This window comes from Neurospora tetrasperma, assembly GCF_000213175.1.
Source record: "Neurospora tetrasperma FGSC 2508 unplaced genomic scaffold NEUTE1scaffold_1, whole genome shotgun sequence".
NCBI classification, from domain to species: domain Eukaryota; kingdom Fungi; phylum Ascomycota; class Sordariomycetes; order Sordariales; family Sordariaceae; genus Neurospora; species Neurospora tetrasperma.
Window position 1 is genome coordinate 3960551 of NW_009799099.1, and position 24139 is coordinate 3984689.

Consider the following 24139-nt stretch of genomic DNA (forward strand, 5'->3'; position numbering starts at 1 on the left):
TAGTGGTAACATGGGCTTCTCTTGTGGCTTGGCCCCCCGGAAGGGTTTCTGGCGACCTCTTTGACAACTTGATATAACATGACATGAACATAGATCGCAGTCAACTGATGCTCACATACTTGTACATCTGAGTTCTAGCAGGGTATCTCGAGCTATAAAGAGGAAGGCTATAATACAGCCCGTGAGCACCAGAGAGTTCGCCGAAGAGGCCAGACTGAATCAGGCATAACGGAAAAGAACACTCAACAGGCCACACGTTCTGGGACTGGCAAACCAAATCTTGCTTACAAGACTTTTTTATGCTGTGGGTTTCTTGTTTCCTGAGCTGGGCTTGTTGCCGGAGCTATGCTTCTTACCACCAGCGTCGGGCCCCATGCCCTTGATATCGTCCAAAATAGGAGGAGGGAAAATGCCTTCTTTTCCAAATGTCCTGAAAGCAGTGCCATATGTTGCATCAACGAGTGGCCTGGCATGATGGAATGTCCTGTTGTGGTTTTCGACTCCCAGGAGATCCAGAAGCTGGGCGGCCTTGTCAGGCATAAATGGCTGAAGGAGGATACCAGCAATCCTGAGACTCTCGCCTGCCGTGAGTATAATCCGGTCGACCAAGGCCTCAGAGTCCTGCTTCTTGACTATGACCCAGGGTTCCGCGTTGGAGATGAAGGCATTGGTCTGAGATGATGATCAGTAACTGATTCACGGTGTCTGGAGCAAAGAACTGGCACCGTCAACCTACCTCACCAATAAGGCCCATGATCTTCTGCAGGGCATGGCTCGGGTTGAGCTGCAGCATTTCATAATCGACAGTTGACGCAAGCTTGTCAAGCCGGGTAATGTGTTCAACGCAAGAATCGTTAATCTGTTCCCCCGTCGACTGGAGCAGCATGGTTCCATCTTGATACGACTGGACCGCTCTACGCAAACTCCACTGCTTGGGTCTTGTTACACGTGCGCTGAGGTTTCCTACGCCGTTTTGCAGGTGCTTCTTATACTCGACAGTGAGCCAGTCGTTGCTATAGTCTGCGTCATTGGCAATTCCGCCGTTATGGATCATGTAGAATCGCATGGTATCGATACCAAAGCGCTCCATGGCGTAAAATGGGTTCACGACGTTGCCGATCGACTTGGACATCTTCTTCTTTTCCATGGTCCAATGCGCGTGGCTCAATATCCTCTTGGGCAGAGGAAGATCCAAAGCCAGAAGCAGAGCAGGCCAGTAGATGCAGTGGAAGCGAAGAATATCCTTGCCAATGACGTGAACGTCCACCGGCCAGCCGCCCAGGTGCTCCCGTCCTGGAGGCCAGTAGGGGTAGCCAGCCATGGTGATATAGTTGATCAGGGCGTCAACCCAAACGTATATGGTCTGGCTCTCGTCGTCGGGGACACGGATACCCCAGCTCAGCCGAGACACGGGCCTCGAGATCGAGAGATCCTCCAAGTTGTTTGTAACCCAGTCCACGACTTGGTTCATGCGAGTCTGAGGGACAATCCAGTCGGGGTTGTTCTTGTAAAATTCGAGCAATTGGTCCTTCAAAGCGGTCATGCGGAAGTGGTAGTTCTTTTCCTCGATCCATTCCACCTTGTTTCCAGACTCGATGGATGCCACATAGACCTCGCCCGTGAAGGGGTCTTGCCTCTTCTCCAGCTGGGATTCGGGGTAGAAGCATTCGTCGCTGACGCAGTACCAGCCTTCATGCTTGGCCTCGTAGATCAGCCCCTTCTCTTTCAGTAGGAGCCAAAAGTGTTTAACGGCTTCGACGTGGTCTTGATCGGTAGTACGCATGAATCGGTCGTAGTCGATGCGGCATGCGGCAGCTAGTTCCTGGAACTTTGCCGAGTTCAAGTCGCAAAACTGCTTCGTATCCATATCGTTGGCGATGGCAGCGCGCTGCACCTTTGTCCCGTGCTCGTCGGTTCCTGTACACAGGATGGCCTGGTTGCCCTTGAGTGTCTGCCATCGCTTCAACACATCTCCCAGAACCATCGAGTACATGTGGCCGACATGTGGCGCTGCGAGGGGTGTTTAGCATGCCGCATGCTCCCGAGCTCGAACAATTGTGGTTCTTCCTTCACGTACAGGCATTGACGTAGAAGATTGGCGTTGTGACATAGAAGGGCTTATTGTCTGGCGCCGTGGGGGTAGTGGTGGTCGTCGACGTCGCGAGGGTCCGTCGTGCAGCTTTGGGCGCGACAAACTGGCTGCGGCATGACCGGCAGACCCAGCTAGTCCTCGCCAGGATGCCGGCAGCTTGCCATTTGAAAGTACGGCGAGCTGAAGCCGTTCGGAGAACGTCCATTGGCACAGTCGGTTCGCCGGGGCGGCGGTCTCTTGATGTGCGGTTGCTGGCGGTGCCTCGTCGCAACGAAAGGAAGAAGAGTTTCCCCAAAAGTGAAGCTGCGGGAAGCGGCACGCCTGTGGTGGAGGTACGTACCTGACGTGGTGCGGGGGGAGACGGGACCCAGGGAGCAAGGGCAGTCCGCAAGGTCCCCGAATTCATTTAACCGAATAACAGCCCCATTATATGCACCTACTGTGGCATAGTTCGCCCTCAGCTGCTTCCCAGAAGCACTTTAACTCTTCTTCAACATATGAAGCATGTCTTCTCGAATATCTGGGGGTAACTCAATGTCGATTCAGCGACTTTGTAATGCGAGATATGGAGATCCACATGCATGATTTTATTCAAATCGAAGACGTGACCGAAGCGCCGAAAGTGAACACGGCATCAGCTTGTCATATCAGATAGATGGATGCATATCTGGGCTTCGTGGTATGGCGGTCTTCTTTTCTTTTGGAAAGGGATTCCAGAGGGCATGACAATGAATACAAGTGCCCCCAGCCCTGGAACGACACAAGAGCTTGTTCCTCAACCTTGTTTGGCAATTTACTCTGAGGTTCACCTGGAGTTTGCCAGACGGTGTTCATCCGATATACTGGCATGTTTTCAAGGGTTCATCCGATAAGTCAAAGCCGTTTCTCAACAACAGCGGGCGACATAGTTGGCCGGAAGAGAGATTTCACAGCCTGAAAAGCTGAAAGGCTAAAGTCGGGCTATCATTGAAGTCCAACGGAACTAACTTGGTCCCGCTGATGTCGCATCCCGTGGAGTTGAGACAATCGGGCCCTGACTCCAAGGGAGATCTAGCTGCCCCAATGCGGTTGTGTCACATTCGACGTCGCCGTACCTCCCTAACACCACGATAATTGAGTTTTGTTTGCTCTCTCATTTCGCACAAACACCACGAAGAAAAGTCCAGAAGAACGAAAACGAAGCAATGATCTAAAAAAGAGGAGACAAACATGAAGCTGATAAAGTCCAGACCTCTTTTCTCTTTGATAATCCGAATTCGTAACAACACCAAATTCCTCATCAGGCAATCGTAGCGCCAGGCCTCCCGCCATCTCCATGGACCCCAGGCGGCAACAACCGGTTTTGGTGCCTTCCCCTTGAGCTTACGTGTGTTAGTGAGAAACCTGCAGCGAATACCCCTCACTCCGGTGATTACTTCCTTGGGAATTCAGGTTCCTCAAGCATGTCATGCCCAGCCCAACAATCTCTCACTCAACACCTCGTGACGGTCGCGAAGGCTTATACACCGAGCCCTGTGTCGACCCCGACCGTGGTAGGAAAAAGAGACAAGCCTCCTTCTTGCCAATTCACTGTGTTTTCTTCTCCCTTTCATTCTCAGCTCCCAAGAGAGCTAGACATTCGGATTTGGCCCGTCCCAATATTGCGCCGCTCAGCCCAACTGAATACCTGACGCCAACATCCTTCAGTTTTTACCTCACATCCACATTCCAGCATCCGTCATTGGCCATCCTTCCCGTACCTGAACTCATGCTGCAGCCCGAGATTAACCGCGGAAGATCGTGAAGAACTAGGGAGAAACAGAGCAGCTGAATCGACTCATCAAGATTCCAAACCGCCCCCACCACCCCTCTGTCTACTTTTGATCACTGATCCTCACTGCTGCTCACTGTTGCCCGACGCCAGTGCTGTACCTCAGTATATGTGTACTCCAAGCGACGAGTGTCTCCTCGAATTAGAAAAGAAGCTGTGCTACGGTTCGCGTGCGTCTCGTTCGCCCAACATTAACTGATTTCGACACAGAAGCTCCCCCAGGCGTTCAACCGTCTAACCTGCCTCTGGGAGCCCTCGAGGCCGCTCGTGTGCTGCGATATCTCATCAGCACCTCTTCCAAACGCCACGTAGGCGTACGATGATACGAGATATATCCATAAACTGTTGACCGAAGTGCACTCTTGACAACGCCCAAGCATGGTTGGGATGGACGCTATCAGCGCGCTCCTTCAGACGGGATCATGGAGGACCTCGCGCTCAAAGAGTCAGAACCCGTGAGTCTGTCCAGGAGCCCAAGTATCAACTTGGCCATATGCTGATCTGATTGGACCTGCAGCTATTCTCGAACTCCCCGTCGTACCGATCCGCTCTCCGAGCTGGATATTCACATTGACAAACCCTTGGAACGACGACGCATCCAGCAATTGCCCCCGCCTACTGTTGAAGACGAGGCGGATTCTCTAGCCAAGGAATATGGAAGTCCGTCGGTCATTAGTTCTTATGAGGATGAACCTCCCAATCGAGGAGAAATTGATCAGTTAATCCTTATGGAGCCGGTTTTGGAAAATAATCCAGAGCGCCGCTTCGTGGTTGTCACGGGCCCAGGGGCCGGAAAAGAGAGCGAACCAGCACCTAGCATTGTTGAGACAACACCACCCGTTACCTCTACTGACACAGCCCCAATAGGGGAGACCAATGATTGCAAGAAGTTTGTTCTCGTTCCTTCAGATGAGATAAAAGATGGAGACAAGCAAGAGGAAAAGAAAGAACCGGAACTCGCAAAGCGAAAGAGCCATCAGGATCTGCCACGGTTGGATACCCACGTTCAAGAACCAGACAGCAAGGACGCTCCCAATGAACCACCGAGTGACCGACAAAGCCCAGAGAAGTCTCCTGTCCATCAGGATGATGGCAAAGCGGCTCGTATCAAACGATCAGGCAGCCGCAGGCGCCCAGAAGCATGTGTTGATGAAGAGGATACCAAGAAAGCATCTTTGAAGCGAGCAAGCAGCCGTCGGCGCCCAGAGATTCCTCCTGACGTCCAAGACTCTGCGGATACTTCTATCAAGCGATCAAGTAGCCGGAGATACAGAGAGCGGCCTACCGACCAGGATGCTAAGGAGTCTCCTATCAAGCGATCAAACAGTCGGAAACCCCGACATCGACCACTTCACGATCAAGACTTTGAAATCACTGCTGATTCTCCTGACAAAGTTAACCCAGGAGCAAGCGAATTTTCTGCTAGCGTCGTCACCCAAACGGCGGGTGGTAGGGAGCGTGCGTATTATGACTTGAACCAAGCAGCCGACGGAGTTTCCCATCGTCGCTCAAAATCCAAGCATGGTGCTCATATTACCCCGTCAAATAGTAGGCAGGCATACCATTTGTCTCCTCCACAAACACCAGGCCGACCGCGTCACGAGCGCATGGTCTCAACACCTGACGTGCCTCGAATCGACTCCAGATCCCTTGAGCTTGAAGGACCTGGAATAGCTCCGCTATCGATGTACCGATATAATGACGCAGATGACGCCATGTCATTCATGGTACAGGAAGTTGTCATCCCCGATCATGATCTGACCAGAAAGTCTTCACCGCCGAGGACAAGCCGCAAAGAGAGCCCGCCACCGTATCCTTCAGTTACAGAACGGAAGAGGATGCCAAGTCAGTCTGCTACTAACAGAAGGCGTCGCAACTCCATGGCTGCCCCTCGTGATCGCAGAGAATATCCAATCGGTGATGATCCTCGTTATCAACAGTTAGACCACCATGAACAGCCCCAGCCGTTCCGCCCTGCGGTCGAAGAAGACGCTTCACTGATGGCCCTGAAACATCGTTTGGGCGCAGTGGATATTGGTTCAGAGTCCCAAGATGTGGTACCTCATCCTTCCGCTCTTGCACTGAGACAGCAGGACCAGTTCTCGGAGGCTAGTGATCCAGGAAGCTCGAGAAGCGCTACATTCTCGGCTGAGGGGGATTACAGGAGGGGTAGGGCCGGTACCTACTCTTTGACGTCTTCCCCTCCTAACGGTAGACTGGTACCCCAGAGAGAAGATGAGAGCAGTCCGAGGACCAGGCGGCGGGCTCGTTCGCGGACGATGGGTACAAATCCCTATTCCAACAGCTCTCCAGTTTTGTCTGTGCAGGGTTATCATTCTTCAAATGGGAGCAATGCGCTTGCGAAAGTCTCTTCACCCTTGGCATCTCCATCTCTTACACGACAAGATCTCGTCAGCACCAGACCATCAGCATCTTTCTGGGATCAGAATCCATTCGAACCTGCGGGCCGTAGAGCTCCAAGCGCCAGACCGATCCTCTCCTTCCGGAAATATTCAGAGGAGGTCCAACAGGGGCTAACACCTCCACTGCCCGACTGCCCCTGGCAAATTCCTGGTTTACCGTACAGTAGAAATCCAGGCGACCGCTTTTGGATCCTTCGCGGGGCCGAGAATTTCTTGGTATGTCCTCATTGCCACTCGGAGCTCTTTGCCAATAGCCAGTTCAGACTCGAGTTCGTCGCCACATCCTTACGACCCGACCAGCCTGTTTTGTGTCACCTTGGCTCTTCTTTCTGGTACCGCATGGCATATTTAATGACACTCAAGCAACGCTTGCCAGACCTGCAACTCATACGAAACGTAGCTACGGTTTCAGGGCGTCATCCGCCATGCAGTGGACCTCAGGAGACAGCCCGCAAGTGGTACGGGATGTGGGATTCGTATAAAGGGGACTTTGTGCCCCTTTTCGAAGTCTGCGTGGGCTGTGTGAAGATGCTGGAGGCAGTGTTGCCGAACCTGGCCAATACGCTATATCCGATAAGCCCAGAGCCATTCATAGCCTATTGCCAACTTCACTACGCACCTGGCAGGAAAAGATTCATAGAATACTTCGACCTTTTCGAGATGACTTCGGATTACGCACTCAGCCGCCAAGCCGCACCCGACATTCGTGATCTCGCGAACAGACTGCGCCGAATCGCTAGAGTCAAAGAATGCCCGCCGTGCCCAAAAGACCAGGCCCTCGTTGGCGCCTATTGGCATACCATGAATTTTCTCCCCAAATTCACAGTGTGTGAGGAATGCTACAGAGAAGTGGTCAAGCCTATGCTTGACGCCGACGATCGCAGGAGCGATATCCCTTGGAACTTCCTCCCCGAGAGACTTGTATCCAAGTCAATAGCCTCCTGTCAGCTCTCTAGCGAACGCATGCGGGAAGAGTTCCGCGAGGCATGCCGGCTCAATGATTTTGGTTATCTTGACGGCAAATATATAGAAAGACTGGGAAGTTTATTGACACCCGTGTCTAGAGGTGTGTGGTAAGGAAAGGGTATGCTGCGGCAAGACTAGGGGTTTAGGGAGAAGGATAGACAAAGCTGTGTTTGTACTGGAAGGGTTGAATATGTGGTAAACAGGGAGTGTTTAAGAGGTCCATAACATGGCAGTGATGGATCATGATGGACATGAGCGAGAAGGTAAAAGTAACAGTGAGATTTGCCGGATGATACTACTTTTATGATACCATGGTAGCTTGGGGTCCATCCCGTAAGGCGTCAAAAAGGATAGGTTAGACAAGGTAGTGGAGGACATCAAAGCAAGGAGCATATTTGAAAAGCGAAAGCGCCCACGAGGATCCAACGCTCAGTACATGTGTGGCCTTAGATCTGACCTCCGGCCCCTGCTACTCGTGACCACAAGCAGCAAGATGCGTCTTCTAGCCTCCACCTACCTGTCTCTCACACTCCTCATCATCGCCGCCTCGGCCGCCGTAGTCGAAGAGGGCTCAACCTGCATCGTCACAACCGCCCAAGTTGTTACCGTAGAGAAGAACATGAACCTCACACCTACATCAAAGCGAGATATCGGTGACCAATCACTAGTATGGGGATCAATCCCGCCTCCGGCTCTCCTGCCCCTGCTCCCGCAACTCCCTTGTTCCTCTCCAACCCAGAACTCACCACATCCGCCGATTAATGAACACCACCGACCTGTCAAACGTAACCATCTACATCCGCGGCACCTTGATCAGCCGACAACTTATTCTACTGGACCTCTCTCTAGACGGTAAAGACATGACCATACTCGGCTGCTTCTCCTCCCCCTCCCCAGATACCCCCCAGACACGTCTCCAGATCCAGCGGGAAGTGGTAGTGCGCTCTTTGACGGCCAAGGCCAAACCTGGATCGACCAAAACCAAAAGATGCGAACTAGCAAGGGGCGACTAACTAAAATCACAGTCAAAAAAAACTGTACTGTCCCTCTCCCCTACATATCCAACGGGGGTAAGGGGGGACAGTAGTCTTTTTTCACAATTACTGTAGTTTGACGATTTGTAGAGCCGAGAATGTGACGCTGTCGAATTTAGATATGAACACTACTAGTAGCACGAAGTGGAAGGCGGTGAATACAGATGGGGTTAACACGTAAGATTTAGGGGGGGAGGTGAGGACTAAGAATCGGACGGGTTAGTAGGCGGGGATGTTTACTTGCCCCTGAGTCTCAAGAGAGGGGCATGACAGAAGTTCTGGAAGGCTGGCCTATGCTTTGCTTGCACCGGCAACAGGATTGTGTTTCAGTCAAGGGCAACAGTTCCAATATCCGCATCAGCAACATCACCTGCTACATGTCTGAAGGGATGTGCATCGGCAGCATAGGAAGCAACGCCGGACAACCTGGCTGACTATGTCGAAAACGTCGTCTTCGAGAACGTCGAGCTCCACGATAGCAGCAACGCCGCTTGGATGAAGACTTATTCCAGCCGTGGATATGTGCGGGATGTCACTTTTTGCACCATTCACTTTGACAACGTCAACCAGCCCATATACGTTACCTCTTGTACTTGTCCGTGCGCCTCACTCATTGCTTTCTTTTCTCTTCCCCTCCCTTCCCTTCCTTTTCCAGTCTCTAGAATTTTTGACATGTGTCCTAACTGCTCATCGACAACAACACTCGAACAAACTCCCACCCAAATTGCGACTCCTCCCGCATCCCCACCACCGACGTCTGCTGGGAGAACATAGCAGGAACCACCCGATATGACGTGGCTGCGGGCTTCCATTGCAGCGCCGCGGCGCCATATGATAATCTCAGGTTCTCAGATCTCGATACTACAACATTGAAGAGAGGGAGTATCAAGACGCTGTGCCTCAAATATCACGAATCAGGCATCGTCTGGACTAACGGCACGGGGCCGTGTCTGGGAAGTCATCCGCAGCAGTAGTCGGGATATTGTTTGTGTCTGGTCGGGTGGATGGCTGTTGCTGAATAAACTTGACCGGGACCGGCAGTGAGCTGGGAGCGAAAATATGAGCTTCGATAGTGAACGAGCTGCCCTCTTCCTCAGGGTCTCGGGCCAAGAGTGAGCTCCTTGTTGTATTGTTCTCTAATAAGACCTGCGATAAGCTGCTGAGTGATCGCGTTCTAGCTTAGATTCATCGTCTCAAGACATCGTTCTCGGTGAGATAGAAACTCCACAACGCGCTGCAGCTTCGGCTTTCTCATTGAAAGTGCGCTCGAGTGTATTCCCAAATATCGTCCATCTTGTCGAGTTCAAGTTGAGGTTGATGACGTTGGGAAGCTGGTCTGGCGATATCAAATTGCCAAGAAATGTCAGGTAGCACCCCAGTCTCGCCAGCTGCCGCGGGGTCAGCCAGCTGTAAAAGAGCCACCTTCCTGCCCAATCTGGAGCTAGCGGCTGTTAGGGTCTGCCAGTGCGCCCCAGGCGGCCCCACGCGCGCACTTTCGACAGCGAAATATCCAAAATTTCAATTGGGTCTCCGCCGGTCTTGATCTTTTTTCGCATCCCCCAACTTCCTGTCAGGAGCACAGATACAGGTACGTCGGAAGCGCCCTCACGATCCCTTGACGGAGCCGGATTCTTGCAGAAATTATCGCTGTTTGAAAAAGAAGGCAAATTTTGTCAGGAGTCTCGTCACTAACTTTTGAAACTTTTCACCAAACCAACAGCGGACACAATGGCCTCCAGACCGACCGTCACCATCATCGGCGCCGATGGCAAGGCCACCGGCACCACCGAGGTCCTCCCCAAGGTCTTCGGTGCTCCCATCCGCCCGGATATCGTCAAGCACGTCCACACCGGCATGGCCAAGAACAAGCGCCAGCCGTACTCCGTCAGCGAGAAGGCTGGTCACCAGACCTCTGCTGAGTCCTGGGGCACTGGTTAGTGAACACCCAGACGCGATTTTGGAATTACACGAAGGCCATGGAATGGGTCGAAAACGGCAAGACGATCGATGGAAGGATTCGAGATTTTTTGTTGGGCGAAGAACTCGATATCGCGAAACGATCACGACAAACTGGAACTGGGGGGCAAATTTTCGACACGCAAATTTTCAATGATGTGGAGGATCATTTGAGCTGACCGTGATCTCACAACACAGGTCGCGCTGTTGCCCGTATCCCCCGTGTCTCCGGTGGTGGTACTCACCGCGCCGGTCAGGCCGCTTTCGGTAACATGTGCCGTTCCGGTCGCATGTTCGCTCCCACCAAGATCTGGCGCAAGTGGCACGTCAAGGTCAACCAGGGCCAGAAGTACGTGATATCAAAACTATCGTTGGGGAACGCCAAAGGAAAACCATGATGGCTAACAATAGTCTTCCTACAGGCGTTTCGCTACTGCCTCTGCCCTTGCTGCCTCCGCTGCCGCTCCTCTCCTGATGGCCCGCGGTCACCAGGTCTCTACCGTCCCCGAGGTTCCCCTCGTTGTTGACTCCGCTGCTTTCTCCGGTGTCAACAAGACCGCCAACGCTCTTGCCCTCCTCAAGGCCGTTGGTGCTGGTGCTGATGTCCAGAAGGCCAAGGCTTCCAAGAAGCTTCGCGCCGGTAAGGGCAAGCTCCGTGACCGCCGCCACCGCCAGCGTCGCGGTCCCCTCGTCGTCTACTCCGCCGAGACCGACGGCAAGGACCTCATCAAGGGCTTCCGCAACATCCCCGGTGTTGAGACCTCCCCCGTCGATGCCCTCAACCTCCTCCAGCTCGCCCCCGGTGGCCACCTCGGTCGCTTCATCGTCTGGACCTCTGCCGCCATCAAGGAGCTTGATGCCGTCTACGAGTCCAAGAAGGGCTTCCAGCTTCCCGCCAACGTTGTCGCCCAGGCCGACCTTACCCGCCTCATCAACTCTTCTGAGATCCAGTCCGTCCTCCGCGCCCCCAAGGGTGACGCCAAGACCAAGCGCTCCAACGTCCAGAAGAAGAACCCTCTCCGCAACAAGCAGGTTCTCCTCCGCCTCAACCCCTACGCCGCTACCTTCGCCAAGGAGAAGCTCGGCGAGATCAAGGAGGAGGGCAAGCCCCAGCGCGTTCCCGCCACCTTCAAGGTCCTCCTCCAGGAGTAAATTTGGAGTTAACGGCAAAACGGAAGACAGGAAGGTGTGGGTGCGAATTCGGCGTCACGGATTAGGCATGTGTTCACAATACACACATCAATGAATTCTGAAACCGAAACGATTTCCTTTTCTTTTGTTCACCACAATCTCGGTACTGAGCGAGTGACCTTGTAGATTCAATACCCCATTTGTTTACATGATTTCCCGTCTTGTTGTGTGACATGTCGATCTTCCAGCTGCGTAGGACAGTAAATACACTTGGCGTCAGTGCTTTAGTCGCCTTAAATTGCAGGTTGGTGTCAATGTGACTATACGCAGCAAACTCGTTTCAAGGGACTCATATTCAACCAAATTCGCGATGTCCCAATTATCGTAAAATCATAAACACATTTGTATCCTTCCTTCGTCACACCAGTCTAAATCCCATCATAGAGCCTATCAGATCAGCTTCTAGCATCCCAACCAACCCCCAAGGTTATTCACCCCCTCCTGTCCCATCACCCTCGCCACCACCTCCTCAGTATCAACCTTTTGCTCCACCAACTTCTCAATCACCCTCGCATCCGTAATCTTCCAGAACGCCCTCACACCATCCACAAACCTCTGCGCTCCGCTATCCACGTCCTCCTCGCTCACCGCCGCAAAACACAACCTGAAGTACTGCCACCCGACATCCTCCCTGATCTGGGATGTGGCGCTGAACATGTTGCCCGCAGAAACCAAAACCAGGTGCGGTTTGAGAGTGAGGAACAGCATGAGCGCAAGGGAGATAGTTGGGCCGTCAATCACCTTGGTCTTCTCTCCCTCTCCATTGCTAGGAAAGAAAAGGGGGTGTTGCCAGAGCGGATGCGTATCAAAGTGCATCCGCAACCAAATGAACATACCACCCTCAGGCCAGGAGTAGGTGTATAGCGGGGTGGTGGTGATGACTTCCCAGTCGCCTGGTGTTCCAACAGAGGAACCATTGGTGGTGGCGCGCAGACGGGTAGACGAGGAAATCAGAGAGGAACCGCTGTCGAGAATCGTGCACATCCGGTTCATGCGGCGCTCGTACATCCCGCGGAGACCTTCAAGCCAGCGGACCCAGCCGGTCATTTGCCAGCCTTCGCCGGAGGGGGTTTGTTTTGCTGGTTGAGGCTGGGAGGAGGAGGAAGAAGAAGAAGAAGAAGAGCGGAAGAAGGACCAGCCGCTGGAAGACGAGGTGGTAGCGGTGGTGGAGGAGGAGGAGGGAGCTTCAGGCTGAGGCCCCATCACCAACTCTGCCACTAGACTCTGCACAAAACCCGAAGGTTGCTGCGTCGAAGTCTCAGCGATGCGATTAAACCGGTCGATGAGCTCGGGCTGGGCGGTGATCCAACCAAGACGGCAGCCGGGCGCGATGGTTTTTGAAAAAGTGTCGAGGCGGATGACGCGGCCGTCGACGTCGATGGAGATGTAGGAGGGGGTGAGGCTGTCGAGGAAGGGGTAGCCCGTTGAGACGGTGCGCTTGAAGATTTCTCCTCCTTGCTCGGGTTGCGAGGGCTTCAGGCCGCTGGCCTTGGCCTTGGCCGTGTTGGCCGCGGTGGCGGATGGGAATTGGAGGTACCAGTAGGGCTCGTCTTCGACGATGATCACGTCGTAGCGGCTGCAGATGGCGTAGATTTCCTTGCGGCGGGAGACGGGGATGACGAAGCCGGTTGGGTTGTGACCGAGGCTGTTGCGTGTGTTAGTTCTCGTGCCGCAGGTTCTATGATGAGTGAAGAAGAAAACTCACGTCACAGTATACATCAAATGCGGCCTCTTCCCCTTCGACACATCCCAGTTCGCCAACACATCCTCCAGCCCACCCTCTCCCGTAGCCAACATACCATTCTCATCCGCCTTGATCGGCACAATCTGCACGCCCTTCGGTTCCGCCTGGCTGAGGATGTTACCATAGACAAATGTCTCGCACAGCAACCCCGGACGCTCCCGGGGGTCGTTAAGCCCGTCGATCCAGGGGTTGACGAACATCTCGAGCGTCTTGGCGAAGCCGTCGGTCGAGCCGCAGGTGAGGATCACATCCGGGCCGCCGCTGTAGGGCGCATCCGGATGGAGGTGATCGCGGGTGAACTTGCGAACCCAGTCAAGGAGTGGAGGGTAGCCGTTTGCTTGACCGTACTGCAACGCTGTGGCGACGTCCACCTTCGTCACGGGGTTGGCCTCACCCGAGATCGTGGGGACGGTGATGTGAGCGGATTCTGCCGCCGGGTTCTTTTTGTCCTTGTCGGTTCCCGGGTGGTTCGGCGTGGGTTGCCATCTCTCGGGCTTTGCGGTTTGGGCTTCGAGAGTCTCAAAGGGGAAGAATTTGGTGTTTGGTAGACCTTATCATGATGTTAGTTTCCTTATCTTAAATACTTTGTGATAAGTGTTGTAGTAGTGTTTTCAGGTTTAAGTTCTGCGTTTCGAGGTCTGATAAAGAATGTTCAATAAATATGACGAAGTGAGAAAGAGACAAACCGCCAGCAAGATTCTTGATTCCGGGAATCTGAAAGAACCGATAGTACTTTTTCATCTGGCTCGCCTGGCGACGCTTTGTCACCTCGGAAAGATGATGGGTGAAGTCGAGCGGCAACGGCTTGCCATCGGCACCACGTGGGGGACCATCGCGATAAGCTACTGAGCTCTCAGACATTGTCAGACTTGTTGAGCCAGGAATAATTGGGATTATCCTCGACATTGGATGCAAAGCTTTGACCTTTCTCTAGGAAGATAGATAGAGGTTGTTCGGGGATTGAAAGGGTTTATGAATGGGTTCATAGCTCCGACTTTGGGGGGTTAGGTTCAAGGAAAAGATGGTTGATTACAAACCTCACGGTTACGGTGGGAAGAGCCATGTCAAAGGTTGGTGGCCAGAAACAACCAGTCAGATAGTGCGAAGCATGCCCTCTGGCGGCTCCGTTATCAGTTCGTTTGTCCACAGTTCACAGTCCAGAACGAAAGATGGATGGCCTGCCCCCCTGTTCCCTGATTCCTCCATTCCCAGAAAGGACAAGGCCACGCCGGCGTGCCCCTGCCCGCCCTTTTGGCTGGGGATCGTGCCGATTCCCCGGATCAATCATGGCCAATCCCCCCCACCTTCCGAAGTGGCTGTTCTCTTTGATGGGTGTTCGTTTTGACGATCGAGTGCGGTTCCCGAATGATTTAAAGGTGTTGCAAAATTATCCAGTGATATAGAAAATTGATGGCGTTCATGCTCAAGCAACTAACTCGACTTTGTGGCACTTATCAACCCGTTGTTTGTCTTACACGAACTTGTGTCTCAAATGCCACGCGCCGTTGGGCAGGTGGTACACTACTGCGTGTCTCACTCATTGACATAAAACTTCCAGAAGATTTCCTATTTAGGCCTCACCGAACCATTCACAGCAGAGTCTTTGTTGGCGTCGTCGTCTTCGCGAGCTCTTTGTCTTCAGGCTCATACCTGAAACCGAGCTCCTCGAGGGACTTGGCTTTTTGGCCATCAATCTCGAACTGCAGCTTCGCCTCGAAGAAGATTCCTCTTTGCCAGATCAGCTCACCGTTCCAATAAGGCGGCTCCTTCCCTTCAGTGCCCGACTTTTTGATCCAGTCATGAACCTCATTGATAAAGTTGGCATCGCCAAGTTTGGGCCAAACGTGAAAAGCATGCCCCCTTTTCTCTGCCTCTTCGTCTTCCCACTTCTTCATTTCTTCCACGGAGGGAAGCGGAAGTAGGTTCGCCCATGTCCGGGAGAAAATCGCTGCCTGACTTTCCGTAAAGGGGAAGGGGACAACCTTGATGGGAAGCCCCGGGAACACAATTGTTGGGTGATCAATGTAAATCAGGTCTTTGTATAGGCCATACACGCGGCGCCCGTCGGTTACCAATGGGGGCTGTATCGATTTCAGGAAAGGGAAGGTGAAGAGGTAGCCGGTGGCGTATACGATAGCATCGACGTCCTTCTCGATCCGTCCATCCGCGAACCTTACACCTCGTTCCTCCACCAGAAACTCTTCAATAGCCGGGACTTCTTGTGCGCGAATCCATTCCAAGTGAGCCGGTGGTGTAGCGGAATGGACCGATAGAAGCAATGGCTGCTGGCTGACGCGGCTGATCTGAGCCGCGACATCAATGCCCGACGCTGAATTGCCAACAACGATCACTTTTTTGTTTGCGAAGGGCTCGGGGGTCCGGTACAGCTTGGAATGTGTGATGACATCCGGATGCGCCTTGTGGAACTCGGCGATGTTCTTGACATCTGGAAGATAGGTGGTGTAGTAATGGCCCGAAGCCACGACAACGGCATCATAGGTAGTAGTGGTGACCTCGCCCGTTTCCAGAGCCAGCGCATCCACATCCCACTGATCCCGGCCGTCGCTATCCTGCCTTAGACGGACATCTTGAACCAAGGTTGAAAACCTGACAAGATGCCGGATGTCTTTGGCATACTCCACCAAATACTCCTGCACCAGCTCACGGGAAGGAAAGATGAGAGAATCTTCGGGGAACGGCTTGTCTGAAAACTGCATCAGATGGCGTGGGATGTTGGTGTGCAAGACCTCGTACATGGGCGAGGGGAAGACGGGAGGCTTGCCCTCGGGATGAAGAGGAGGGTCGGAAGGGCAGGAGGCGCTCACTTGAGGCACATGTAAGGTGTGTGTCGGTTCCCTGCTGTAGTACCAGGCCCCTCCCACTTCGTCTTGCCGTTCAAAGATGACAATGTCTTCAAAGACCTTTTGGGCGATCAGGTACTTGGCGGCAGCGAGACCAGAGGGACCAGCCCCAATAATGGCGATCTTTTTGACATTGAAACGCCTTTCTTGTGAGCCCATGATGTTTGAAGTGGTGATGGCAGATCAGAAAGATGGTAAACAAGTTAGTAGTGTATGTCAGAAGAATCAGATGGTAAGGATCAAACTTGAGTTCCAAGAATGGGGAGGCAATCACGAGATTGTAGTGTATGGTGATGTTGACTGACGGGGACAAGGATTAAATCACGCACTGACCTCCTCCCATTGTTGCGCCAAGCGCCAAGCCCGAGGGAGGATGGAAATTGTTAGTGAGAGCTAAGTTGTCAGTGTCTGCTGGGCTTGAGGTTCCACCGCCTTCCCTTTTGAGACGGACGATGCAAACGGCAAGTCCACGCTGGAGCTGTGGCACGCGAGACCTACCGACACTTACTGCCTGCCCTGTCGCACCGATGTTTCTGGCGCCTGGGGGAAGGGAAGCTTTCATTGCATCACCAACTGGACCTACCTACCTAGCAAACGGCAGCGTACCTACCTACCCAGCTCTTTGCAGCTGTCTGTCACCTCATCATCACCTGGGATGCCCCCGTCCGTCCACACTCTTCCCTCTTTTCCCGCCGTTTAGTTGAGGTTACCTACGTGAGATCCTGTCGACTACCTAAGCATCTTGTCTGGATGTAAAATTGAACTGCGGGAGTCTTTGCTCACGGCTGTTGTGTTGTCTTTCTTGGTTGATTTCCATCTGACAACAAGGGAATCAGCAATCTTTCTTTTTCGTCTGAGGCACCTTGTTGGCCCTGTCACACTGTCACTGATCCTAGCGCCGAACGAGCTGTCAGATCTGCCTATACCTTACCTACACCACGCTGTACCTGCTGCAACACCCTGCGCGCTGGCTTCGCGACGGGCTTCACTCTTAATGACATAATCGTCTTGACTCTTCCGACCTTTCCTAGAGGGAGACACGAAATTTCTGGCCCCGGCCAATTCGACTCGCACGAAAATGGCATCGGCCGATGCGATCGATGGTGTAGCCGTTACGGCTCTCGAATCGCGGACAGTCACGCCGATTGCGCAACTGGACCCAGAACTCTCAGACCAGAACTCGCGAAGTGTTCGAGGCGAAGTCACCATCACATGGCCTTATAACCGGGTCACCCATACTCTCGCTTTCCTACTCGCCGAGCCCGATGTGCGCCTCCGTCGAACCAAGGGTCAAGTGCGGGTGCAGCTCCATGGACCCAGCGCAAAGGCTGTGTCCGAGTGCGGATTGGGAGCTTGCGATGAGGTGCTGCTCAGTCTCGACGGTGTCGAGTGGGCAAAGGAGGAGTCCCCCGGGCGGATTCTTGGAGCTCGAGTTGACTGGCAGTTGCAGTTCAACCGAAGGCTGGTGCTCCAGGTGAAGCTGAACGGATCCGACGAACCGAAACACATCAACGTCGATAGCAGACAAACCGAGTTGCCGAATGAGCTGCCAGAACCATCAGCCATACAGCAGCTGGAACAGACCGTAAATGAGCCTGAACCGGCTTTGTTCGACAAGCTATCCGCTATCCGACAGGTCCCAGATATTGCCTTGAACGAATACCCGTCGCCTGCTTTCATCAAGAGGGCTAGAATTTCATACGGCTCCCTTTTCGACGACGGACTGGACATATTTGAGGAGGATGGTGGCATCAAGGGCAAAGGTCGCAAGCGATCACGCTTTGCGCGGAAGAGCAACACATGGAGATACTCCAGTAAATCTCCGACTCCCGAACCGGAAATTATGCCCGAGGAGGACCCAGTGAGCCAGTCACAGTCACCGGATGGCGATGCTATGGAAGAAGATACGGTCACAGAAGAAGCGCCTGCACCAAAACCCAAGATGACGGATGGAGCTAGCCAGACCGTTGAATCTGAGATGACGCCGAGTCTACCGGCGGCATCCGGGCCGGCGTCAGCAGAAAAGTTGGAAGCCAGTCCACGCCCGGCCATCTGGGAGAAGGTGGATATGGAAACTCAGGAGACATCAACGGATACCGCGCTCCAAGAGACAGAAGCGGTCCAGGCTGCCTCTCACATTCTTGGCATGGCAAATGGAGCCCCAAGCCAGTCATATACATACCAACATACCGACAGCCAAGCACACCCGGCGGCCAACTCTCAATTTGGATCCTCAAAACCCATGGTACCTGGCCTTTCCATGTTTGGCACACCGGCTAGTGTTCCGGTTGAGTCCGAGTATGGTATCGCCAACCAAGTGAGGTTTGGTTTTTCGCACACACCTCAAATTCCCCAATCAGGAGTTCCAGAACCACAGATGCACGCTGCACCAGAACCTGGACCGTATCCAGATTCTTACCTCGATCATTCCGTTCCCGCTAAGTACGAGGGCATGGAATCGTACATGAACATTGCCCAGAGTAACCCCGAGCTTCAGCATGGTCAGGATTATAACCTAGTACCGGTGCCGACGGGTACGGAGAGTTTTGAGCGAGGGCAGTGGGAGATGGCAACACAGGCACCGCATTACAACCCAATTGAGGGTGGTCACTTTGGTGCCGATGCTCTTAACGAAGGTACCCCAGCTATCATCGAGGATCATTCGCTGCACGCCGATCCGACCCGTCCAGATCAAGTTCCGAAAGGCTTCAGCAGCTACGGTCCGGGCACTGAAGACCCTGTTGGCTTTGAAGAGTCCGAATCACGAGCAGAATCTGAACAAGATACAGAGAGATCTGAGATTGAGGAGCTTGCGGAGGATGAGGTGCTTAACGAGGCCGATGAAGATGACGTTGGCGTTGATGACGAGGTCGAACATGAGGAATTCGGAGAGGAACTCGAAGAAGGCGACTATGATCAACGCGAATACAACAAGCCCGAAAGCGATGATGAGGGAATCAGGCAGGATGAAGAAGAAGCTGAGCTGGAAGCAGCAGAGCGATATGGCGAGGACGATGTTTACGATGATGACGACGATGAAATGGACGACTATGCCGAAGACTGGGAGCGAGAGCGCACGCGTTATGATGAGGATGAGGATGAGGATGAGGATGCGTACGAGTCCGAGGATCCTGACCTCAGTCAGCGCCTTCCCAGGCGCGCACCAGCTGCTGCCGCGTCGGCGGATCCAGTCGTTATCAGCTTGTTGTCAGATTCGGAGGACGAAGATAAGGCTTCTCCACCACCTCAACCAGCTCCCCCTGTGAGCAGACGTACGATGGCTCGACAACTGAGCATTCGCCATTCATCCCCACCCGTGCGCGCACCTACATCTACAGAAGGCACCAGTCTTCAGCAAATGGAGAAATCTTTGTCTGCCGAAAAGGAAGAACCCACCGTTGAGCAACCTGTTGCAAAAGAGGAGCCTACTGAAAATTCATCAAAATCATGGGTCGGACCCCTGGATAAATCATCTTCAGCAGATCAGATGGACCATGACCTTCAGCCCAAAGAGGACGCAAAGCCACTGGGGTTTGCGATGGAGATCGTTCATACACAACCAGCTGCTCGCGCAGATGCTGAAGTGGCTCCAACTTCCGATGTAGCACATGCCAAGGATGCGAGCAGTGAATTGGGGAGTCCCGCGCAAAACACCGAGCCGCTCAAGACCATCAATACCCCATGGACAAAACAAGCCGAAAAGCACGAATCTGACTTGAAGCCCCGCGAAGAGGCTTTACCCAAGACGGCGGATGATCAACTCAAAGAGCAACAGAAAGACCCCAACTCTGAGTCCGAAGTCAATGACGAGACATTCGAAGGGTTCTCGAGTGATACACAGATTTTTGAGCGGCCTGAGGAAGATTCCGAGTCAGCAGAGGACGAGATGCTGGACGAAGATGAGGAAGAGAATAATGAGATCGCGGAGGAAGACAAAGGAGATGAGGAAGAACAGGATGCCAGTGAACAGGTTGTGGATCTGCTTGACACGACCAGTGAGGAAGAAGACGAAGAAGAAGAGGCGGAGGAGGGACATGAGGAAGAGGATGATGATTTCGAGCCGGTTGAAAGCGAAAGCGAGGAAGAGGTGCTCGAAGAGATTCACGAGGAGGACAAAGCGGTGGTGGATGAGGAAGGCTTCAAAAAGGTGGAAAACGACGACGAGAAAGAGGTCGTTCTTGAAGTGGAGGAGGAAAAGAAGATCAAGGTTGAGCAGGAGGTTGAAGAGAAGGATGAAAGCGCGAAATATGGAGAAGACGAGATTGTCGACGAGAAGGCAGTCGCTACTGAGGCTACAGGCACCGTTGAGGCCAAGGAGACTGATACTGACGTTTCAGAGGTTAAGGACACCGAACCAGATGTTCAAGAGGTCAAAGCTGAGAAAAGCGATGTTAAGGAGACCTCGGAGACCGCTGATGAGCCCAAGAAAGAGGAGCCCCAAGCTGACCAGGGTGAAGCTCAGGGCTCGGCGAAGACGCTTAACGCTCTTGAAGAGACCGTGCAAGAAACCATAAGCATCCATGAGGAGCGGGCGGAGACCAGCAATGTTGGTACCATCAGTGAAGCTGAGCCGAAAGCATCGTTTACGACTACATCCCCTGCAGATGAAAGAGAGCAAACACCTGATCGCGTGGAGGAGGTTGATGAAATGGAAGCAATCCAACATCAGCTCTTCGAAGACATGGTTCATGCGTCCAGAGAAGCCAGCATGATGGAAGTGAGCGATGCCGAGCACGTCTCATTCATGTCACAAGATACCCCCAGACCTATTCAACTTGACTCGGATGAGGAGATGGGAGATGGCGACGATGGGGACGTGGAGATGGCGGACGCGGCCACTCCTCGGCCCGAAACCCATACCGAGGAGGACCAGGTGTCGCAGGCAGTTGAAGTCGAAATGACGAGCGAGACCATCGAAGTCGACTCAGATAGCATGTCAGTGAGCCACGAAGAGTCTGTCGAAGTTGTAGTCATCAAAGCACCACATGTGCAAGATTTCGCCATGGAGGATGCCGAGATGGTCGTTGAGGTTGAGGAGGAGACCCAAATCACTGTCGAGAAAGAAGTCACAGTTACGGAAGCTCCGGCAGTCGCGCAAGCAAGCCCATTTGCAACTGTAGATGTCACAGACCACGCCCATCAGCAGGCTGTTCTTCCCTCTTCCCCTCCGATTCAGCCTTTTGCTAGCCAGGTCGCAGAAGATCAGGTTATGCTAGTTGGATCATCTTCACCAGCAAAGGAAGCTGACACCGAAAAGCCACCTCCCACTCCTGATCAAAGCGGCCTGCTTGGTAAGGAAGTGACCGAGCCCTCGCAGCCCGAAGAAGCTCAAGTCGCTGCTGAGACAGCAACCGAGGAATGTATGGAGGTCATCACTCAGGTGGAAGTGGTCGAGGAGACCGAGACAGTCACCACAAAACCTCAAGTGGCCACTGTGGAGGAGGGTGTCGAGACCCAAGATGAAGTTTCTCTGATAGTAGTTGAGGAAATTTCCGAGGAACAGACGCAGGACCTCGATAAGAATCAAGCCGACGAGGCTGATACCGATACCCAGCCACTGTCAGCCTCCTACCACGGTTTCGAGGAGGCAGATAAGTCCAAGCAAGCAACTCCCACCAAGAAACGAGCACCATCCATTACCGAGCCCGCCGAGGAGGAAACTACGGTGCCAAAAGAAAAGCCATCCCAGACGACTGTCACCCCAAACCAGTCCCAAACCGTCGATGACAAGGACACCGACCTCAGCGATAACCTTGCCCGACAGGCCGTGAAAGCTTCCGCTAAGCGCGGAAGAAAGCAACAGTCAGCTCTCGAGCCTCTACGTACGAGCGCGAGAATCACCCGTGCCCGCTCCAGAAGCGTCACCAAGAGCGTCACCGCCGAAGAAAACGAAGACGCCAGCAAAGCTGCCGCGCTAGCTTCCCCATCCAAGCGCAGCTTTGCTTCATCCTTCAACTCTTCTGCCGCCGCCTCTGAGGATAACACCACCCCGCAGCCTTCCAACTCGCACCATCCCGAAGACAGCGACAATAACACAGTAGCGACCTCAGGACCACTACCCAACGACCCTTCCCTCCTGAAACTCTCCCTCTCCCGCCTCCTCCGCACCCAACCACAATTCGCAAACTGCCTCCCTCTAAAGTCCATTCGCAATCACTTGGGGAAAAATGTTGATATTCTCGCCATCGTTTCCTCCCCCCCGACCAACCCCACCAGAGCCAAAGGTGGACCGAGAGAGTACATGATGAGTTTCAACGTCACCGACCCTTCCACTGCCCCTACGCACGTGGTGGAGGTGCAGATGTACAGAGCCCATAAGGAGTCTTTGCCAATCGTCAAGCCTGGTGATGCGATTTTGTTGAAGCAGGTGGAGATCAGGTCGATGACGGCGGGTAAGGGGTTTGGGTTGAGGACAGGGGAGGGGAGTGCTTGGGCTGTTTTTGAGGCTATACCGGAGGAGGATAAGGAGGAGGAAGGAGAAAAGGATGGGGATGATGCTACTGCTGCTACAACTCCTAGACCACCGCAGATTAAGGGACCGGCAGTAGAGGATTGGGAGGATTTTGGTGGTTACATGGTTATGCTTAAGAAGTGGTACAGGCTGCTTTTGAAGGATGAGACGGCGAAGGGGAAGTTGGAGAAGGCAGTCAAGAAGTTTGAGAAATGAGAGTTGAGGTACGGGGTTTGGAGCCGGGGAAGGTGGCTTGTCAATCGACCTGGGCTTCGAGTCCCATGTGATAATTGAAAATAATTGCATTATGATGGGAAACATTATGGCTCAACTTGGCTGGTATCTAAGCACTTATGGTGGAAATGAGGGCAATATGTTTTATATCGCTCGGCATGTCGCATGCTTCTAGGTATTGCGCTGAGCTTAGCTAAATCACAACGTCAATTATCTACGGCCTACGAGGCGTTGGCATAATATCTTGTCTGCCTGTTTACGAAATGCTGTACATACCAAGAAACGGGACCGTATCTTTTGATACCGGCAGTACTCTAAGAAAGATCGCAGCTTCGTCACCAGTAAATGACCTTTCTTGAAAAGAACATCAACACTGATTCATGTTACTCTGCATCCCTCTTTCAAGAAAGACACTTGAGGGTAGTGATGCGGTGGTGGGACCGTTCCTTAATTGCCCCGACTCCAACCCTCAAGTACCCACGAAAGGTGTTGTACTGGTATGACCTGATGGAGAAAAGAACCGACACCACGAATTTCGGGAAAGTTAGTTTCGAGCATCGTCGAACATCCAGGGTCAACAGTGTCGCCCTCGCCTCATTGACGCGTAGCCGCATGTGTCACCGTTATTGACGCAGATCATGTCTGTAGAACGCCATGTCTCATCTACGGTCCTTGTAGGGACAGCAGCAGTGTGTTTGCAAAGGCTTCTGTTGGGGGTCCCTCGGGACTCGATATCGAATGGGTGACGGCTGGCGGGTGGCCAGTCATCAGGTTGGTCTTGTAGGCTGACATGCTCCATTGAGAGTGCCGTGTTTCGACTTCCTCGCGCTGGCGGAAGGATGTCGAGTGAGGCGGTTGGAGGGGGTCGAAGCTGTTTTCTCGAGGAATCTGCTGCGGAGATGGATCGATGTGTCAGTTCAACGGGCGTCTGCAAAAAGCGTGTTGCGCAACACCAACCCCGGCCCTCTCTCGTTACACCAACTGAGCGCCTTCCCATGGAGTTGTCCGTAGTCAAAAGTTACCTTTGAAACATGTGACAACGAAGAAGAACACCGCTGAGGACTTTCTGCAGAGGACCGAGGTACGCATCTAGTTAGCAAGTCTTCCATCGCAAGTACACACTCTTACCAAAGTCACAACCGGCTCTGGTGCCTCGGATTCGAAGCTCTTCTATGACAGGAACGGGTTGCGAAAGAAGTCCCGGCAGATGAGACTGCGCAACGTGACACCCGTTGACTCGAGTTGACTGCCCTTTCTTGCACAGAGTTCGACTGTTGAAACATCCCGGCGTCAAGGGCAGTCACTGTCCGTTGGTCTACCCGTTCATTGGAATTTCTCTTGGCGGTCTCGGTGAGAATGGCTCGATGGGTTATCGGT

The 24139-nt window shown here is 53.2% G+C and overlaps 7 protein-coding genes across 7 annotated transcripts; 4 read left to right on the forward strand and 3 right to left on the reverse strand.

The window, feature by feature from the left end:
• Positions 1-97: 97 nt before the first annotated feature.
• NEUTE1DRAFT_120205 (uncharacterized protein) lies at positions 98-2297 on the reverse strand (the record flags this gene model as incomplete). Its single annotated transcript, XM_009849979.1, has 3 exons — positions 98-672; positions 737-2010; positions 2078-2297. The coding sequence occupies 3 exons, from the start codon at positions 2295-2297 to the stop codon at positions 298-300; spliced, it is 1869 nt and encodes a 622-aa protein (XP_009848281.1).
• Positions 2298-4280: 1983 nt separating this feature from the next.
• NEUTE1DRAFT_76974 (uncharacterized protein) lies at positions 4281-7687 on the forward strand (the record flags this gene model as incomplete). Its single annotated transcript, XM_009849980.1, has 3 exons — positions 4281-4357; positions 4420-5360; positions 5490-7687. 3 exons carry the CDS (start codon positions 4281-4283, stop codon positions 7400-7402), a joined length of 2931 nt encoding a protein of 976 aa, XP_009848282.1.
• Positions 7688-7784: 97 nt separating this feature from the next.
• Positions 7785-8304, forward strand: NEUTE1DRAFT_135145 (uncharacterized protein; the record flags this gene model as incomplete). The annotated part of the gene is made up of 2 exons (XM_009849981.1): positions 7785-7898; positions 7960-8304. The coding sequence occupies 2 exons, from the start codon at positions 7785-7787 to the stop codon at positions 8302-8304; spliced, it is 459 nt and encodes a 152-aa protein (XP_009848283.1).
• Positions 8305-9856: 1552 nt separating this feature from the next.
• Positions 9857-11698, forward strand: NEUTE1DRAFT_116009 (uncharacterized protein; the record flags this gene model as incomplete). Its single annotated transcript, XM_009849982.1, has 4 exons — positions 9857-9913; positions 10046-10258; positions 10480-10630; positions 10704-11698. The coding sequence occupies 3 exons, from the start codon at positions 10054-10056 to the stop codon at positions 11431-11433; spliced, it is 1086 nt and encodes a 361-aa protein (XP_009848284.1).
• NEUTE1DRAFT_76980 (uncharacterized protein) lies at positions 11695-14077 on the reverse strand (the record flags this gene model as incomplete). Its single annotated transcript, XM_009849983.1, has 3 exons — positions 11695-13117; positions 13178-13766; positions 13903-14077. The coding sequence occupies 3 exons, from the start codon at positions 14075-14077 to the stop codon at positions 11875-11877; spliced, it is 2007 nt and encodes a 668-aa protein (XP_009848285.1).
• A 587-nt stretch (positions 14078-14664) lies between these two features.
• On the reverse strand, positions 14665-16367 carry NEUTE1DRAFT_120209 (uncharacterized protein; the record flags this gene model as incomplete). Its single annotated transcript, XM_009849984.1, has 1 exon — positions 14665-16367. One exon carries the CDS (start codon positions 16234-16236, stop codon positions 14806-14808), a length of 1431 nt encoding a protein of 476 aa, XP_009848286.1.
• Positions 16368-17155: 788 nt separating this feature from the next.
• NEUTE1DRAFT_127865 (uncharacterized protein) lies at positions 17156-22997 on the forward strand (the record flags this gene model as incomplete). The annotated part of the gene is made up of 1 exon (XM_009849985.1): positions 17156-22997. One exon carries the CDS (start codon positions 17156-17158, stop codon positions 22742-22744), a length of 5589 nt encoding a protein of 1862 aa, XP_009848287.1.
• Positions 22998-24139: the final 1142 nt, after the last annotated feature.